General features: G+C 37.6%; 1 protein-coding gene across 1 annotated transcript; it reads right to left on the bottom strand.

Moving 5' to 3' along the window:
- Nucleotides 1–6,273: 6,273 nt before the first annotated feature.
- LOC146881676 (uncharacterized) lies at nucleotides 6,274–7,271 on the bottom strand. Its single transcript, XM_085669300.1, has 4 exons — nucleotides 7,214–7,271; nucleotides 6,819–6,997; nucleotides 6,544–6,708; nucleotides 6,274–6,417 (listed from the first exon to the last, which is right to left on the bottom strand). The coding sequence occupies exons 1-4, from the start codon at nucleotides 7,269–7,271 to the stop codon at nucleotides 6,274–6,276; spliced, it is 546 nt and encodes a 181-aa protein (XP_085525426.1).
- Between the last annotated feature and the right edge of the window lie 13,454 nt (nucleotides 7,272–20,725).

Below are 20,725 nucleotides of genomic sequence, written 5' to 3'. Positions count from 1 at the left end.
TTGAAACTTCTCCCACTTAGCTTTTCCAAAAATTGCGCCTATGATCATCAAATAGCATTCATGATTTTTATTTGCTTCCCCTTGGTCAAGATGTTTGTTCCTCTTTAATAAAAGCTAGTATGAAAGCCCTACTTCTTTTGTTGCCGTGTTTACTCCACTAAAGAGAATAACTTCTAGATTTTTATCTTCTTTTTTTTTTTTTTTAATTTAACCGATTCCAGTAATCCTCTTTTTTATTTTTCTCTAACAATCTAAGTTTTGCATCGTTTTAACATAAGAATTGATTAGTAAAACTTTTAAAGAAAATGAATGAAATATTTTTTTTTTGAGTTCTTTTTTTTTTAAGATAACGAGTAAATATAATTTTTAATTAAATTAATCAAAGATAAATATATACTAAACAAATTGATTCTATTTCTACTTATCAAAATTTGGTTTCTGATAGTATAATTTCATTCTCTTTATATAACGTAAACACAATGTGCAGAAAAAAAAAAATCAACTAATGGATAATTTGAAACATTTGAAGTACTTGAAAATATAGAATAAATAAAGCTTGTAAAATTATAAGAAAAATAAAAAAACAAAGCTTGTAAAATGCTTAAAAGTTATGTAAAATCATGGAGAGGAAAATTTAAACTAAATAACATTTAAGAAAATGGAAAGAATAAGTAAACAAATAATTGTAAACGAAAAAAATTATAAATGCAAAAATTGATAAAAAAAATGTATACGGGAAGAAAAAATAGATAGCACGAGAAATAAATGTATAAGAGAAGTAAAGAGTTCGTAAATGTAACGTCCCATTCAAATATAATATAATTCAATGTAAGATTACACAAAATAGGTATAGAAACAAGGTCCTAGAGTAAAGCCTATATGTAACGTCCAAATTAATTAATGAGTGTAATTAAAAGAAAGCGTCACATGATCATAATATAATAGTGCAGTTCTGGAGTTAAAACATGAGGCCTTACAACTAAGGCACACCACGGTGCCACCAACACTAAAGAGCATCATAAACAGTCTGCTGGAAACACAACATAAGTAAAAACTGACAAATACATAGGTCGTAGCCCTCAAGATGTTCCAAGAAAACTAAGTTGTAGAGTCACCTCTTTCCCGATGACCACGATTATCCCTCGCATCTGCTCCCATCAATAAATTGATGATCATCGCGAAGATAGAAACACGACATACAAAGCAACCAACAAGAAAAGGGTAAGCTAGAGCCAACAACATGTTATCATACAGTTAAATATGCTTTCACCATCCAATACCAACACAACATCCAAGCATGTTAAGACTTTTCAATCAATACACTACGACTCGACTCGACTTATCCAGATTCGTATAACTTGGTCGGATTCAGCGGATGCTTGCACTTGTGGTGGATACCTTTGCTCACCCCCAAGCTGCTCGACCCTGAGCTATGTGTTACAAGTGTTACGATGAATCAATTTTCTCTCACCACAAGATTAGCCCTTAATGAATTTCAGGCCTCCTGCTACTCTCACCACAGGAGTCAGTCCGCTCTAAGTGAGACTAACTGGCTCCTTAGAGTGTCAGGATGCAACCTTAACTTGAATACTTACCTAGTTATACAGATGGGGCACCACCATGAACACCCACTAACAGGGGCCATGGAATTACGTCCCGACCACTGAAGCGCGACCCCGGAAGTCTCACCTAGAGACCCCAAGGAATTATGCACTGACACATACAAAACATAACCACGCAGCCAATAATGATATTCACCATGCATGTATACGTTAATTGTACCAACCTTTAAGCCAACGCCTTTCATGTTCCAAGCCCAACTCATTTCCTCTCATCACAAACCATCCATGTACCACGGACTTCCAAATCATATAGTTATCATGCCTCTTTCATACCAACCATTTCATTACAATCTCATGCGAAACTCATGTCAACTCATTATACATAATTCATGACTTGCATTACCCTATCATACTCATTCATATTAAACCTTCAGCACCATACTCAAAGCCAAGCAAGCATTATCCATACAACACCAAGAAAACCATCCCACATTGCATTGTCTCGCCCAGCACCTTGCTCAGGCTGGAGGGTCTCGCTCAGGCGAGGTGATCTCGCCCAGGCGAGCCCCCTTAGCCTAGGCGAGGGCTCGAAAAAGACAGCAGGAGCACACGCGAGATCTTGCTTAGGCGAGACCTCTCTCGCTTGGCGAGATGCTCGCTCGCTCAAAAAGCCGAGCTGGTCGCCTGGGCGACCTTCAGCACAAAAGTCCTAGGCGAGCTCCCTGTTCATCTCGCCTAGGCGAGACTGGCCCGCTTGGGCGAGATTAACAGGTCTCGCCACTGTTCTTCACTGTCCTCAACACAGCTCATGGCCAAACAACCACACAAATCATGCCATACACTCACAGTCACATATAAACACGAAAATTCATAGGACACCATCACAACTAACAACATTGCACCAGACACTAGGGTTCTAGCTTCCCTTACCTGGAAAGGGAATAAGGGGCTTCGGTAGCCAAGTGTGCAACACAACAGCTCAAAGAACGAATAGAGGAGATGGAGTAGAGAATAGCTTCGAGCTAGCTTGAAGATGGCATAAACCTAACCCTAGCAGAGCTCTCCGTGAGAGGGGAAAAAGAGTTGACAGCTGTATCTGTGAGAATGAGAGGGTGGAAGCGTTAGGGCAACTACGGACCAACTTTATCCTTTGGGCCAGCTCTTTGGCCCATCAGATTTTGGGGCAGCCCTTTTTATTAAGGGTTATAAAATAATAGGGTCTTACACTATACTCCTTACAGTTATCCAATCAAAACATAGTTGAACTAGGGCATCACGATGCCAGTAAACAAGTAAAGGAAAGGATCAACAATAATACAAAATAAAACCCAGACACAAGACACTACATAGGCCATAACCCTAGAGAAAAGCCCAAATAAACAAAAATTCAATCCAAGCAGACTATGTAGCAGAACCTCCATTACCCTGATGACCACGGAGAGTTCTCGCATCTGCTCACATCAATAAATTGATGATCATCGCAAAAAGGAGAAAACCACACATACGAACACAAACAAGCAAAAGGGTAAGCTAGAGTAGAAAATAGTTTATCATACTGTGACATACACTTTCATATTCCAACATGTATATATATCAACCAATCATGTTATGACTTGCACACAATACACTAAGACTTAGACGCGACTCATCTGGATACATATAATTAGTCAAATTTAGCGGATGCTTGCACTTGTGGTGGCTTTTACTGCTCTACCGAGCTAATTGTTACAATGTCTCATCCTCCACACACAAGGTTAGTCCTTAATGAGTTCTAGACCTCCTGCTACTCTCACCACTAGAGTCAGTACGCTTTATGAGAGATTAACTGACTCTTTAGAGTTTTAGGATGCAACCTTACCTTGAATCCTTACTAAATTATATAGATGGGGCACCACCATGAACTCCCACTAATAAGGGTCATGGAATTACGTCCCGACCAACTGAGGCACTACCATGAGGTCTCACCTAGAGACTCATGGAATTACATCCTAACCAATGAGGCACCACCACAAAACCATCGTGGAATTACGTCCTAACCACATACAATTCATGTTACAACAACCAAGTATATATTATCACATATACCAAAGTCATGCCAACATTTAACACCAATTCTTCATTCATAATTCATACCACGATCATGCCAACCTTATCATTTGCAGTGCATAGATCACTTAACACATGCATACTGAATCCATTTATGCTTAATAGGGAAATAGAATCATACAGTAAATCACCAATCAAAGACATGAGACAGAACAGGCACCACACAAACACTTGCATCAGTTTCACTCAAGCCAGGAACCCTCGCTCAGGCGAAGGGGTTCTTTCGCTTAGGTGAAAGGGTTCTTTCGCTCAAGTGACAAACCCTCGCTTAGGTGAGATTGCCAACAGTGAGAGCTGATGATTATGCGAGTTCTCGCTTAGGCGAGCCCTCTTGGCTGGAGCGAGGCCACCCCTCGCCTAAAGGTGAGGTCCCTTGCCTGGGCTGAAACTGCAGCGACATGCCTTGAGATGTCACCTCACTCAAATGAGAGATTTCTGCTTGAGCGAGAGCTCGAGTGTGAACCTGGCCTATTTCTGCAAGTCTCGCCTGGGGAGACAGGCTCGCTTGGGCGAGAGCATTAGTTTCTCGTCACTATTTCCCTACAACAACCACACATACGAATCCAAACATACTCTAAATACGAGAATATGCCCAGAGAGGAGAAGTATAAGTTGGAGAATGACTTACGTGGAATGGAATAAGGGAACTATTTTTCTAAAAGTGAATGGAATGAGGGAGTTAAGGCAGATTAGGGTCTTTAGCTCCCTATGGGTTAGCCTTAGGCCCAACCGATTTAGGGGCAACCCTTTAAAATAAAGGCAGAAAATAATTGGGCCTTATATGTTGAGATTGCTTCGTCACGGGATTCGCCGGAAAGCCTCTCTTATCGGTGTTCTACCGATTGAAACTCGCGAAAGGCGAGGGAAAACGCAGTAGAAGACTCAAATATGGAGATTACACTCAATCTCTCTGGTTTCTCACTGGTTTGGTAAACCCTAGGAGGAGAAATCCTCATCTAAAGGGGAAGGGTGAGCTAAGACGAACGGTGGGAGTGTTCTCAACCAATTTAACATTCATCAAAGCTTCCTTATAAGAGATTGGCATGCACTATTTATAGATTGAAGGGCAGCCAAAGCAAACAGAAAAGCAAGTGGAAAAGGAGGGTGGATGCCATCTAACACAAACCTAATGACAAAGAGTTAGGGAAAGGAAACCCTAACGACTATGTATGGAAGGCGTGAACAGAACCTTAGCTGATACGGTGGAGTGCATGAGGCAAGGAAACCTACAAAGGTTTACAAAAAGAAATGCGTGATGGCTTGAGGCGAGAAAAGCCAGTTGCGCCTCTTGAGAAAAAGGATTAGACGTGTGAGGTTAGAAACCCTAGCACAGCTATGAAAGGAGCGTGATGCGGAAATTAAAGGAAACAGCTAGTGCTGCACAACAAGAGGTGTGGGTAAGATCTGTGTGATGTGCTGGAAAATCAATTGAAGAAGCATGTGATCCTTGTGATTTGGCCGCTGAAGCAAAGTGATTAACACGTGATTGGCTACATATGGGTGATGCGTGGAGAAAGAATGTGTTGCTGGTCATGCTAACATATGGAGGAATTGGGCCACTTCCAGGTTCAGTCTGAATCACAAAGAAAGCCTCAATGCGTGATAGTGCCAAGCAGGTGTCCTTGTTATTGGGCCGTAGGCCCATTAACTGTTGACATGAGAAGCCAAGGTGGTTTGCTTCTTGAAGATTTGATGAAGACTTAATGAAGCTCTTTTGAACTATCTTGAAGCCATTACCATTGGAATGAAGCCTACATTGATGAAAGAAAGGAGATTTGATGATACTCATGTTGTTCAAGGCTGGAACGTGTGCTCTCCATGTAGTTAAATAATTTAGAAAGTGGATTTTAAATTTGTAATTCATGTTGTAGACCTTATAGCATTAATTAGATATCTTTTAATCTGTTGATTGGTTTTGCAACAGGTTAAAATGTCTCTTTTACTCTGCTGAATGGTTTTTCAACATGTTAAAAGGTTGGATGAAGTAGTCTTAAATTGTAAAAATTCAATAAGTTGATTTAGTTTTTAATCGACTAATTTCACTTAAGTCAAGTGAAATCAATCGATTGATTTGAAAATCAACCTGTTGAATTTTGCAACAGTTTGACTATAAAAGTTGTGATTTTCGAAAGAGAGGTTTGTTGATCATTTTAGAGCACCATTTTAGGGGTTTGGGTAAGGAATTTAACAAAGAAGAGTTAAACATCAAGGTGCTAAAGTGTCTTGATAGATCTTGGCAACCAAAGGTCACAACCATCTCAGAAATAAGAGATCTATCCACTTTGACTACAACTGCATTGTTTGGTAAGCTTACGGAGCATGAGATTGAGATGCAAAGGCTTAATGAGCTTGAGTCAAGTGAGAAAAACGTTAAGAACATAGCCTTTAAGATTAACACTAAGAAGAATGAGGAACTCGAGGATGAGGTTGCTGAATCAAGTGAAAGTGAGAACTTGAATCTCCTTGTCAAGAGGTTTGGAAAGTATCTCAAAAGGTGCAGATGCGACTTCCTCACATCCTCCTCTAACTCCCAAGTAGAGTCACCTGTCCTCCGATCCCAGATGACTTTGACAAGACTGACTGGCTTTCCTCAACGTTCCTATACTCAGCTATCCTCTAAAGCAACTGGTGGTACCTCCATAGTAAGATCCTCCCTGATCTGTACATCCTCTTCTTCCAACACATGAGACGGATCGAATACGTACTTCCTCAGTTGTGACATGTGAAATACTGGATGGAGGTTTGCCAACTGAGGAGGCAAAGAAATCTTGTAAGTTACCGGCCCAATCGTCCTCGAGATCTAATAGGGACCAAGAAACTTAAGAGAGAGTTTCCTTGAGTGAAGAGCCCTTCCCACACCAATGCTTCGGGTTACCCTCAAGAACACATGATCTCCAGCTGCGAATTCCAAAGATCTCCTCTTTCGGTCCGCATAGGCCTTCTGCTTGCTTTGAGAGGCTTGCATCCTATCTCTCACCATTATCAGTTTCTCAGTAGTCTGCTCTAACAACTCTTGTCCAACCAATACTGCTTCCCTATCCTGATACCAACATAAAAGAGTCTTACACTTTTTGCCATAAAGAGCATCATATGGCGTCATGCCAACGTTTGCATGAAAGTTGTTGTTGTGAATTCTATCAAAGGTAGTACTTCATCCCAAGCACCCAGATGATCTAGTACACACGTCCTCAACAAATCCTCAAGCGACTGAATCGTCCTCTCGGACTGACCATCGGTCTGGGAATGATAGGCTGAACTCATAGTCAACTTGCTTCCCAAAGCACTCTGCAAGGTCTCCCAAAACCGTGATGTCAATTGTGGATCCCTGGCTGATACAATGCTCGAGGGCACTCCATGCAGCCTCACAATTTCCTTAATGTACAACTAGGACAACTTGGCCATGGACATCCTCAAGTTCACCCCAAGAAATGGGCACTCTTAGTCAATTGATCCACTACAACCCAGATGGTGTCATGCCCCCTAAAAGTTCATGGCAAATGGGTCACGAAATCCATCGAGATGCTATCCCATTTCCACACTAGTACCTCCAAGGGCTATAGAATTCCACCGGGCCTCTGATGCTCCACCTTTGCCTTCTGACATGTCAAATAGGCTGATACAAACTATGCAACATCCTTCTTCATTCCCTCTCACGTTGCTTGGCAAAATTTGGTTCTAGACCGCCTGGCGAACATCTCACACCGCAAGGCACAAGCGCCTTCCAGAAGTATTGTCGCACCCTCACTACCTGGCTCACCCCTCTCGCGTCGCCAGGCGCCAAACTACTTCCAGGACTTGTTCCCTGCCACCAGGCGCCACGCGCGTACAATGGCCATTGTTTTGGGACTCCATCGCTTGGCGGCTCGCCCTGCGTCGCTAGGCGCCATACCAGTAGCACAATGCTATTGGTTTTTGACATTTTCATCCGATCTTAAGAGACCCCAAGCATACAATGCATTATTCTTATGACAATCATACTATTCCATACATAATATTATAACCAGGACTTAATATATCCAAATAACTCATGCCAAATCAAGTATTTTCATGTCCAATTTATTCTCCTTGAATTACTAATTGAAACATGCCTCAAAATTGTCAACATTGTACATACACCTTAAACCATACAAATGGTGAACATACAAGCTACACCATCATGTGCATCAATCTCATTCATTTAGGCATGTTTATAAAACTAATTTGCACTTTCACACACTTCAATCGAATAATTACATTTCATAACAGTTTTCATAATTCAAGTTGTGCTTTATACTGAGATATAAAGTAAACAATCATGACTACTTTATTTCACCAATTTATACCTATGGTCTCCAAAATATATCAACACTCCAGAGAACACATAATTACATTTCAACGCATACAATTCATCACATTCTGTCAAAGAACACTTTTTATTAATTCATGCATTTAATTCCATTCCCCTCTCCCTTATATGCATGGTAATGTACTCCCTCACCTGTTTCAAATGAATAACCCCTACCAACCAACCCAAATCATGCAGAATATCACCTGTAAAACCATAACGTGCACAACTCACAAAGTCAACTCAAGACATCCTTTGTACTGGTGTGTCGTTTGGCGGCAATCTAGGTGCTGTCAGGCGAATCATGACAATCTAGGTTCTGCCAGATCTCTCCCGCACCCTTCGTGACCCCAAACAATCCCAATTCCTGCATCCACGATCATATCGATACAGTTTCAAATGCACACATCATAAAAAAGTTCATACTTCATTCATTTTATATCTTTTCACTAAAAACAGTGCACTAATCATAGACCTAGACCATGCTTTAACCCCAACAGAAACCCTAGTTTCCCCAATTTAATGCAATACTCTTACATTCAACATATAAATATTAACGTAGTCAAATTCATCCATAAAAATTCATATTCATGCATATAGATCATCACGACAACATCACGGATAACCCAAAAACCTAGAGCAATCCAAAACTGATCAGCCCCAATTTGTGTCGCCTGGCGGATCATCCTTTACTGTCAGGCGTTTCATGAAGAAAACCTAGAAAACTGGGTCTGAAGCTTGTGTCGCCTGGCGGGTTACGTGTGACCATTAGGCAGTTTCTAGAAAATTCCAGAAACCCAAATGAAACTCAGAGAAAATCAGAATATGCAATCCCAAACCCTTGGCACATTGCAATTACATACAATTAAAATTAAAACAACCAATAGGAACTCCCCTAACCTGGTTTCCTTTGCTTAAAACTTGAGTAGCCCTTGGTTCTCCCTTGTTTCCAATAGCCTTCCTTAGTTCTCCTCAATTCAGCCTCAATGCCTCACTCAATACACCAACCTTACTCTGATTTTCGTATTCCTCTACCTATCCAACAAAAACAGCCACAAAACCTCTCTCTTTTTCCCTTAATTGGCCAACAATTAGTGTCTTAATGTGGGTTTACAGTCACCTCGCTTAAATGAGAGCTCTCTGCATTAGCGAGAGCTCGAGTGTGAACTTGGCCTGTTTTTACAAGTCTGGCCTGGGCGAGACAGGCTCGGTTGGGCGAGAGCATTAGCTTCTCATCACTGTTTCCCTACAACAGCCACACATATGATCCCAAACCAATATACCAAGGTATTCCATGCGTTCATAATATCACACCAACCATAGAATAGTATAATAATAGCAGGACAAATAGGAAAATAGAAATACAGGAGTAAGCCTTAGCTTCCCTTACCTGGAAATAGCTAGAAAATGCCTCGACTCTAAATAGTGGAGCACCATAAATCTAAGAATGGACTTGTGAACTGGACAAGATAGAGGAACATATTTAGAAAATGAGCTTACTATGAAACCCTACTATAAATACGAGAATATGCCGAGAGTGGAGAAGTATGAGCTAGAGAATGGAGCAAGAAAATGAGGTTGAGCTTGCTTGACCAAGGTGGTGGCAAACCCTAGCAGAGAGTTCGCAGTTGCTCTAGGAAGGAATAAGGGAATTGTTTTTCTGAAAGTGAATGAAATGAGGGTGTTATGGCAGATTAGGGTCTTTGGTTCCCTATGGGTCAGCCCTGTGCCCAATTGATTTGGGGGTAGCCCTTTAAAACAAAGGCAGAAAATAAATAGGCCTTACAGTAAATGTAAACATGTGATTGCCAACGATAAAATAAGAAAATGTAAAAGAAATCATCAAATTTTGAAGGTCTATAAAAAAAACGTTTTCAAGGAGTTGTCCTTATTTACAATTATTTGGTATTTGTAAGAAGAAAATCTAAACTTCGTACACACATGTACAATTCTAAAATCATGAACATTAGTTTATTGACATTGATTTTGGAAGGCCGATTCTTAGTACTATCGACTTAGTTCATGCTAACTCATCATTACTTTTTAAATTAATATTTTATTTAAAGTAGTTTAGCATTGGCTTGATCAACAATAATGTTGGCTATTAATTTAATTTATATTGTTTTGACTGACACTAATGATTATAAGAACTTAAAAAAATTGTATAGTACTTAATGTTCAGTAATATACAAAAGAAATATGGTTATATATATTTTTGGTCTCTTAACTTTTAGTGAAAATGGAAAATAATTTATTTTTAAAATTTTGAACTAATTTAGTCTCCCAATTTTAGAAATACGTGTATTAAGTCCTTTTAACCATATTTTTTAAGTTTATTTCAGGTTTTAAACGTGTTTCATGATAGTATTTGAGTTATTTACATCGTTTAACTCATTTTCGCTTCAATGTTAATTGAGAAACACGTTTAAAACGTCAAATAAACTTAACAAAAAAAAATTGGTTAAAAGGACTAAATTCACCCAGATTTTAAAGATGGGGAACTAAATTGGTCTAAAGTTTCGAAGATGGACTAATTCCATTTTTCATTAAATTTAAAGGACCATAAACATATTTAACCCAAAAAAATATAAAAAAAAAAGAAGAAGTTATAATTAATGAAGGAAATGGGTGTAAATGAAAAAGATGATTGTAGATGAAGAAGATGATTGTGGATAAAGAAGATGAGAAAAAGAATGTGGATGAAAAAAAGTAGTATATGTGAACGAGGTGAATGTAGAGAAAGAGATGAGTGTGTGAGGAGATTAATGAATGTTAATAAAGAATATCAATGTTCACGTAGGATAAAAAAAATCCTAAACCTTCCCCACGAGCTCATCACAACTTAGGCTTCTCCAACTATATATGCATCAACATCTACTCCCGTATAACAATGTACATCAATCTACAACACACCTAGCACTACCAAAATATATCATAGCTCATCCGAATGATCAACTATCACATGTTCTTAAAACCACAACATTTAATCATCACCATATTACCACCAAGTGATATTAAACATGAATGGCATTATCTCGTAATTAAACACCCAACTAATTCTCACACGTAATTTATCGAAGATGCCACTTCCTATTACTCTAGTAACGAGCCTCGATGAAGTGTACTACTTCCCATTACTTTAGTATTGAGCCTCGATGAAGTGTACTACTTCCCATTACTCATGGCAAGAGCCCCAGCGAAGTATACAACTTCTCATTACTCATATTGAGCCCCGATGAAGTATACAACTTCCCATTACTCATATTGAGAGCCCTAGCCAAGTGCAACCCTTATACAATCACACAGAGTAACTTTTCATTACATTCATACCTAAGTATAACCATGTCTCATCACACTCATGCATCAATAATATCACACCATGATGAAGGATTGACCCCCACCAAGGATGGAGGCACATGATTAAGAAGACTAAGCATGTTTAGAAAGGAAGTTCACTAATCCTTCATCCCTTTCATTTGTGTTTGTTATTTTTAATTCCCAAAGTTGACTTAATTGAATCAACTTTAGTTGACTTGTTGACCTTTGACTAGGTTTGACTTGTTGACTATAGTTGACTTGACTTAAGCCAACATGCTAATTTATGTTTATTTGCTTTGTAGGTTAATTAGGAGTAAGAAAGCAATGCTAGGTGGCGCATGGTGATTGGGGAGCATAAATGATATGGATGAGAGAGTAAAGCAAAGGCATAAAGCATAAAGTAAAAGGCATGAAACAAGTTTTTGTGCCTTTGCTTTACTCTCACCATATTCAATAATCTTAAAAGGAAACAAGATAATCCTTCATCATTTGGTATCTAGAGCCTAGGTTATCTTGAATATGGTGTTTTTCATATGCTAATCTTGTCTTGTTGTAGCTATCGTTGTATGGTTCAAATCCACTTCCATTACACACAAATCCACTTCCATTACGCTTTTAAAACATTAAACTGCACCAACAGTCCAAAAATTACGTTTTTGGTGTCAAAAGAAAGCTTTTTGAGTCTAGTTTCCAGAAAAAAAAAAAGAACCAACGCATTTGGAGTTCTGTGGAGAATGTTATGATCAAATTAGTGAGCAAAGGTCAGATCTGCCAAGAATACGTGAATCAGCATTTTCAGGTTCTGTTGTTGAAGTTTGACTACGGTTTTTGCACCTCTTTAAGCTCCTAAATGTGATTGGATAACATGTCTTTGGATGCTTAGTCTTTGAGCCTCAAATCCATGAGTTTAAATGCATGATAGCTACATGTTGTCTTTGTGTATGTCATGTTGAGTCTTTAAATGTGCCTAACTTTTGCTTGAGTCATATGTCATATGTTAACTTGAAGTTTTCTTATTATTGTTTTTCCAAGTATTTGAATCTTGCTTTCACTTTATGTCTTGCTTGATGTAAGCTCCATGAAATTGATTTTGGCCTAAAACTAGAGGAACTAAGTGTCCAAGCCACCTAAAACTCTTTCTCACCATTTTATAAAACTAGTTGTGAAAGAAGAAACTTTTGCACCAATTTTTGCCTAAAAACCGAGAGCAACCTTGCTCCTTGGTGAACTAAAAGTTTGTTTTTCATTAGGTGTTTTGCTACTAGTTTTCATACTTGAGAATTGGGTGATATTGGCTAATTAGTTCCATGCTTTAACTTGGTTAGGATCTTTCTGGGTGTATGCATGATTTAAGACTTGAAGATGCTTGTCAAGTACTTTCCATAGTCTTTAAAATGTGCTTTTCTTGTTTTAGTCCTTTTAAAAGTTTTGTCTCAAACTTTTCTTCTTTAGAGTTTAGCTTTCCTTGTTTTTGTGCTTTTCTTGCTTGTTACTAGGTGTTCTTTGTTTTGTCTTAGTAGTTTTCTTTTCTTAAAACTCTTAGGGTGTTGTGGCCGAATCACTTGTCTTGCATTTGAAAGGTTTTGAACATGTTTTTAAAAGTGTTTGCTTCACTCCTTTGGTGGATTTTGAGTGCTAGCCTTGCCTTGTTACTTTGGAAGAGTGATCTAAAGACTTGGGTTACATTTTGGGTTGGATTTGGTCTCGCTTTTCATGTTGTCTAACCTCTAATCCATTTATTTTGTCTCGAATTTGAGTGTTTTTGTGATAGGAATCATGGCAAGTTCATCAAATGCACCTACACCAAACAAAAACAATACATTGATGAGATTGCTTCGGGATTTGGAGTTGTCTAGGAAGGAGGCCTTTGAACAATTGAGAAAAGACAAGGAGCGAAGTGACCTAAGAATCCAAGAGCACATTCAAAGGCTTGAAGCTAAAGAGCAAGAAAGAGATGCTAGGAAAAAAGGGCATTCTAGGCGCAACCCATCACAAGAGAAGCAAACTCCAAAGATTCCTAAGTTCTATGGAGGAAGTGATCCCAAAATCTTCCTTGATTGGGAAGCTAAAGTTGATCAAATTTTCAATGAAAATCATGTAAAGGATCAAACACAAGTTGATCTAGTAGTTTTAGGATTTTTGGAGTATGCCAATACTTGGTGGCATAAAGTTTGTAAGAATTATGACCAAGGGCCACCCGCGGCTTCTTGGATGGACATTAAAACTCTTATGCGCGCTAGATTTGTTCCTCCCTCCTATAGGAAGGAACTTCTTTTCAAGCTCCAAAGGCTTCACCAAGGTCCTATGAGTGTGAGTGAGTACTTTAAAGAATTAGAGTCTCAAATGCGTAGGGTTGAAATAAAAGAAACTAACAAAGAGAAAATAAAATGATTTGTGAGTGGTCTTAGGAGAGACATACAAGATCAAGTAGAGTTGTATGAGTACTCCACTCTTGAAAATGTTTTCACACTTGCCCTTGGGATTGAAATTCAATTGAAAAGAAAAAGAAAGGCAAAAAAGAGTTACTCACCCAACCACTACTTTAGTCACTCATGGAAGGGAAAGGATAAAAAGAAACATGATAAGTTCCCTTCTAACCTTCATCAAGAACCAACAAGTAAAAGTAAGTCACCAAGTGATCACATTCACCATTCCACTTCTCAAAGATCAAGTTCCATTAAATGTTTTAAATGTTTGGGTTATAATCACATTGCTTTAAATTGCCCAACCAAAAGGACCATGATCTTAAAGAAGAGTAATGATGTTGAATGTGAACACTCATCTCCCCATTCTCTTTCAAAAGAATCTTCTTCCTCTAGTAAAACTAAAATTTTTGAGAAAGACCCTATGTTATTAAGGCGCATGATAGGTCAAGATCAAAGTGAGCTTGAGCCAACTCAAAGAGAAAACATTTTTCAATCTAGATGCAAAATTAACAAATGGGTTTGCTCTCTAATTATTGATGGAGGAAGTAGTACTAATGTAGCTAGCACAAGGTTGGTGGAAAAGCTTAGCTTAGAGACCATTCCTCATGCTAAGCCCTACAAGCTTGCTTGGATAAGTAAAGAGGGGGAAATAGATGTCAATAAACAAGTCCTAATTAACTTCTCTATAGGAAGCTACAAAGATGAGGTGTTATGTGATGTTGTTCCCATGGAAGTCACACATATCTTACTAGGTAGGCCATTGCAATTTGATAAACAAACTTTACATGATGGTCATACCAACCAATACATTTTCTTCATAAATGGGAAAAAGACCACTTTACAACCTCTATCACCTCAAGAAGTTAATAAGGATAAAAATATAATAAGAAAAGATAAAGAAGAAAAAGAAAACGGGCAAGCTTTCACTAAGGTGTTACTTGCCTACAAAAAAATTCTTCCAAAGCAAGATGTGCCTCACCCTTCCTTCTCTTCTCAAGCCAAAAAGGAGGTCCAAAGCACAAGCAAGAGAGGAAGAGTACTCTATAAAATAAAGATAGCCTAACCAAAGCTAAGGGTAATATCCTTAGAAAGGATGGAACAAGAGCTCAAAAAAGGGAGGCGCAAATCCTCCCCCAAATCAAGTCAAACTCCATCTACAAAGGCTTAAAAATTTGTGGTCAAATTCTCTCCAAGGAGGGGAGGATGATGAAGGATTGACCCCAACCAAGGATGGAGGCACATGCTTAAGAAGACTAAGAATGTTTAGAAAGGAAGTTCACTAATCCTTCATCCCTTTTATTTGTGTTTGTTATTTTTGATTCCCAAAGTTGACTTAGTTGAATCAACTTTAGTTGACTTGTTAACCTTTGACTAGGTTTGACTTGTTGACTATAGTTGACTTGACTTAAGCCAACATGCTAATCTATGTTTATTTGTTTTGTAGGTTAATTAGGAGTAAGAAAGCAATGCTAGGTGGCACATGGTGATTGGGGAGCATAAATGATGTGGAGGAGAGAGTAAAGCAAACGCATAAAGCATAAAGTAAAAGGCATGAAGCAAGTGTACCTATGTACCTTTGGTCTCCTTTGTTTTTAGAATACTTTGGCCACTTTTTGGAGACATATGAGACACATTCTTTGTCTCCTTTTGTGCTAGAACGAAATTAGCCTTGCACACACCATAGTTAGCTATTTTGTCTCTCATTTTTTGTAACCTTATTTGACCTAGTTTCTAGAAGCTAGGGTTAGGTTTTTGTAGAGACATCCTTAGGTATCTTTTATTTGCTTAGAGGCCCCTAAACTCTTCAAAATAAGGGGTGCTCCTATACATGTAAAAGGATTAATCATTTTGAAGTAAAAACACTCTTGTGTCTCAACCATTTGTGAGAGTTTCCTCCCTTGGGAGTGAATACTTTTAAGCCTTATCTTGCATAGCAAGTGGCGGCACACATCCATTCATCTTCAAGGTTGCTATGGGTTCTAGCCTAGCCTTGTAGTGGCGTGTTTCTCACATTTTTACCATTCCTTTCCTTTTCATTTTATGTTTTCTTCTTCCTTTAATTGTTCTTGGCTTTCTATGGTTTATGTGCCTTCCATTTCCTTTTTGTTTTGAATCAATCCATCATCTTCTTCTCTTGAGCTTTGTGAAAGGAACCTTCACATCTAGATAGCATGCTATCTTAATGTCCAGTGGGGATTTTAGTTAGTTTTCTTAATCAACTCACACCATATTCAATAATCTTAAAAGAAAGCAAGATAATCCTTCATCACACCATACCATGCCATGCTTATATGCAGATAAGACTCATAATCATATAAGTAACCACGCATTATCATCATGTTATGACACACCTTTAACACAAAGTATCACACAAACCATAATGTATATGCATTAACACTATGAAGTGTGGAATATCATTCAAACTAAGAAAAGAAGTACAAGTAGGAGGACCAACACTCAACACCATTTGCCTCGTAAAAACCACCGCCCAACACTCAACGCCCAAAACCACCGCCAGACCTCTCATAGACTCACCCAAAAATACAAAAAACTACGTCATTATGCATACAACATCACAAAATTCTATTCCTTACCTTCCAACCTTCCATTTCATACCCATAATTTACCAATACAACACCGCCAATGCAATTAAATACTACATTCAGTCAAAGCATTCACACAACCAAATCATTATTATTATTATTACTGAAATTTTACTGCACCAAAATCCAAGACAATTGCACACACTGAAATCATATTCACTTCATGCACCTTTCACCCAAAAATTAATCCAAATTAACCCCAAATAATTTCCAGCTTAAACTCAATACCATAAACCATAAAAACATGAATTTCCTTTTTACATCATTCACCTAATTTTTCATTATCAGGAATCTTTAAAATATTTCCAAGGTCCATATGCCAAAGTTTAAAGCCATCAAAATTACTGCTATAAAAATTTATACCACATGCTCCATGAGATTTTCTTGCATCTCTTTTTGACAACAAAAATTCAACACTCAAACTATATCAATCCAACCAATTATAATCAATTTAACACGCTAAAACTTTACAAGTTGTTTTTTTCAAAAGCCACTTTCCAAAACGTTAATTTAAATGAAACTTTATTATCAAGTAAAGCATTAATGAAATAACCAAATCAGGTTAAGTTGTTCAAACCAAAGCTCATTACAAGTTCAAAACTCAAAACTAGTCAAACTATTACAATTGCCTTATTCAAAATTAACCACTTTCAAATACTTTTTATAAAACTCCCAGAAAGTTGTCCCTTAAGCTCCTCATAGCTATGTCTTACCATTAGCATCTGCATGAACATTAGCTCTCATATAACATACACGTTATACGATCATCGCACAGAAACAACCACACATAAAAGTAAGGGTGAGCTAACCAATTAAACCATCACACAATAGTATATCACCCACATATAAATCACCTTACATTATCACAACATATGCATAAATTTAACCAAAATACCAACTCATCACATGTTCCCAAAACCAAAACCTACAATCATCAACATGTTCCCACCAAGTAATATCAAACGGTATTTCGTTCTCTCAAAACCAAGCATTCCTAATTAACCCCAAATAATTTCCAGCTTAAACTCAATACCATAAACCATAAAAACATGAATTTCCTTTTTACATCATTCACCTAATTTTTCATTATCAGGAATCTTTAAAATATTTCCAAGGTCCATATGCCAAAGTTTAAAGCCATCAAAATTACTGCTATAAACATTTATACCACATGCTCCATGAGATTTTCTTGCATCTCTTTTTGACAACAGAAATTCAACACTCAAACTATATCAATCCAACCAATTATAATCAATTTAACACGCTAAAACTTTACAAGTTGTTTTTTTCAAAAGCCACTTTCCAAAACGTTAATTTAAATTAAACTTTATTATCAAGTAAAGCATTAATGAAATAACCAAATCAGGTTAAGTTGTTCAAACCAAAGCTCATTACAAGTTCAAAACTCAAAACTAGTCAAACTATTACAATTGCCTTATTCAAAATTAACCACTTTCAAATACTTTTTATAAAACTCCTAGAAAGTTGTCCCTTAAGCTCCTCATAGCTATGTCTTACCATTAGCATCTGCATGAACATTAGCTCTCATATAACATACACGTTATACGATCATCGCACAGAAACAACCACACATAAAAGTAAGGGTGAGCTAACCAACTAAACCATCACACAATAGTATATCACCCACATATAAACCACCTTACATTATCACAACATATGCATAAATTTAACCAAAATACCAACTCATCACATGTTCCCAAAACCAAAACCTACAATCATCAACATGTTCCCACCAAGTAATATCAAATGGTATTTCGTTCTCTCAAAACCAAGCATTCCTTTCCTGTGTGACAATGCCTCTTGGAAATGGCATTTCCCCTACTTTCCATAGACTTACAAGAAACAACCCTACCCACTTAACAAAACATTGGGTAAGGGCACTCTTGCAAAGTTCATGCTAAAGACTTATGGCGGGAAGAAACCCTTTTACTCTGACTCAACAAAGTCCTCTGGTAAAAGAACCATCTTGACTTTACAGTTATCAGAGCATTCATATTGTCCCATCACATATGTACACATATGTATATCATACCTCATCATCATAAGATTAACCCAAACATTATTTCCTTACGCTTAAGGATTTTAACATATGATTTCACCAATTAATTGAGAACAACAACTTTTTTAAAATTAGCCACAATGGTGGTGACAGTGGGCATCAATAGTGGAGTAGCTCAGCTGTTTGAGATGCCAATATTGACGACGAGAGCGGAAGAATGAGAGGGTTCATTTTCTTCATCATCGGTAGGCAAAACATCTACTTCTTCGACGTCTTCGTAAACGCTCTGTATGGTGGAGTTACTACAGCACCAGACCAACGTTAATGCTTTGCATACCAATTGCCATATATGCAACAGTGGGATGATTCTCAAGCACTGATTTGGGATTTTCATATTCTTAGGGTTTGATTATTCCTCTTCTCTTGTGATTTGGGATTTTTAAATTTCGGATTTGATTCTATCTCTATTTCGTTTTTGTTGAAATTGATTTTATCCTTGATGATTCCTGGCTTTTGAACCAGAGTAGTTTTATTTTAGCTTTAGTGTTACAATACTTGATGTATGTTTACTCAGCATGTGAAACATCAATTTTTGATTATGACATCAAGTGTGTTATGTGTTTGTTCTCCTATTTGTGGCTTGGATCTGGCTATTTTTTTAATAAGTTGTATAGTTTATAATGTAATGCCACTCTACAGGTGTCTGGTTTGTGTAAAGAATTTTAAATTTTTTATTTTATATTTTATCGTGCGTAAGCTAAGCCGATGCAATTTAAATTCATCATTATATTTCAATTTCTCACAACTCTAAAATACTATAAATTAATAACATGTTGTAAAATGTTCAAAAGTGTTGTAAAATCTTCCTATAACTATAATTCAAGTAATTGTAATTATAGAAAATCAATGTCACCGAAAATGATTACTTTCAACCGTAGAGCCTTATGTTAATTAAGTGGAGGAAACATTTGGCCATGTGAGGTTTTGGCTATGAATTTCCCTTTGCAACTCCACCACACGGTTGATGACTACATTCATTGAGCAAAAGTCAAACACTAATACCACTCCTTTCTTCAACAGATTTATAGAAACCTTGGATTACTGCTTGGCATTTTTTTAGTCCATTGATGTGTCTCTTGCAAGAAAGAGCAAGGATTGGATTAATGATGAAGGCGTGACCACCTTCTTAGAAGCTCCCTCAAGAAGGATCACTAGAAGCATGTCTAAAGGGGAGTCTTCTATTCCATCACCTTTATCTTTGTTTTGCATTACTTTAGTTTGAATTCCCTAAGTTGGTTTCTAGTTGACTTATTTTGGTTGACTTGTTGACTTTGATCCAAAGTTGACCTTTGACCAAGATTAAATTAACTTAATTAAACCAACATGCTAATCCTTGTTTGTCTTGTTTTGTAGGTAATTAAGAGAAAGTAGAGCATGGCTAGGTGGTACTTGGTGATTGGAGCACTTGGATGAAGTGAAAGAGAGAGGAAAGCAAAAAGCATAAAGCAAAAGCAAAAGTAGACATGTACCTTTTCTCCTTTTGCCTTTGTGGTTTATGCCTTAGAAGGTCACTTGGTCTCCTTCCTCTTTTGGCCTAGAATCCTCATGGGAATGCCTCCACCAATCATCTCCCTTCACTTGGCCAAGACTCATTCTCACATTAGGTTTAGGGTTTGCTAGTTAATCCTTTTTCATGTTTTTGTATTTGCTAAAGGACCCCTATGAACTCCTATTTAAAGGGTGCTCCTTGTCTTGTAAAAGGGTTGATCATTTTGTTGCTAAACTATTGTGTTTCAACCATTGTTTTTCCGTGAGCTCTCCTTCCTAGAAATGAACTCACCTTTGCCTTATCTTGCTTGCAAGTAGCGGCACCATCACTCATCTCTAGGGCTTGGTTGGCTTAGATCCCCCCTATGAGTAGCGTGCTTCTTCCATGCTTCATCTTCTATGCTTTCTATTTTTATTGTTTCTTCTTTCATTTTGCTCTTTAAGTGTTGTTATTGCCGTGTGTGTTTAAGCTTGAATCCAACTCTCTTCTTCCTTTCATGAGCTTGACAAATGAACCTTCACATCTAGATAGCATGCTATCTTAATGTCTAGTGGGAATTTTCAAAAAATTTCTTAAACAACGTCACCATATTCATAACTCTAAAAGGAAACAAGATAATCCTTCATCAATTAATGTGGAACAACATTGTCTGACACGAGGTATTGTCAATAGGAAAATGATTTTTTGACTACTAAAATTTGACAACTTTCTATTATAACTTTAGGTGGCATCTTCTGAGTGGTTTCCCATTTTTTCATTTTCTCATTCTCAATATTTCAAAATCACTTAGAAGATGACACCTCATGTTGTAAGAGAA

Source organism: Vigna unguiculata, chromosome 11 (genome assembly GCF_037176805.1).
Source record: "Vigna unguiculata cultivar grain cowpea cultivar isolate G323 ecotype 2 chromosome 11, ASM3717680v1, whole genome shotgun sequence".
Classification (NCBI taxonomy): Eukaryota; Viridiplantae; Streptophyta; class Magnoliopsida; order Fabales; family Fabaceae; genus Vigna; species Vigna unguiculata.
The sequence above is the reverse complement of the archived record's forward strand: the minus strand, read 5'-3'. Positions and strand labels throughout refer to the sequence as shown.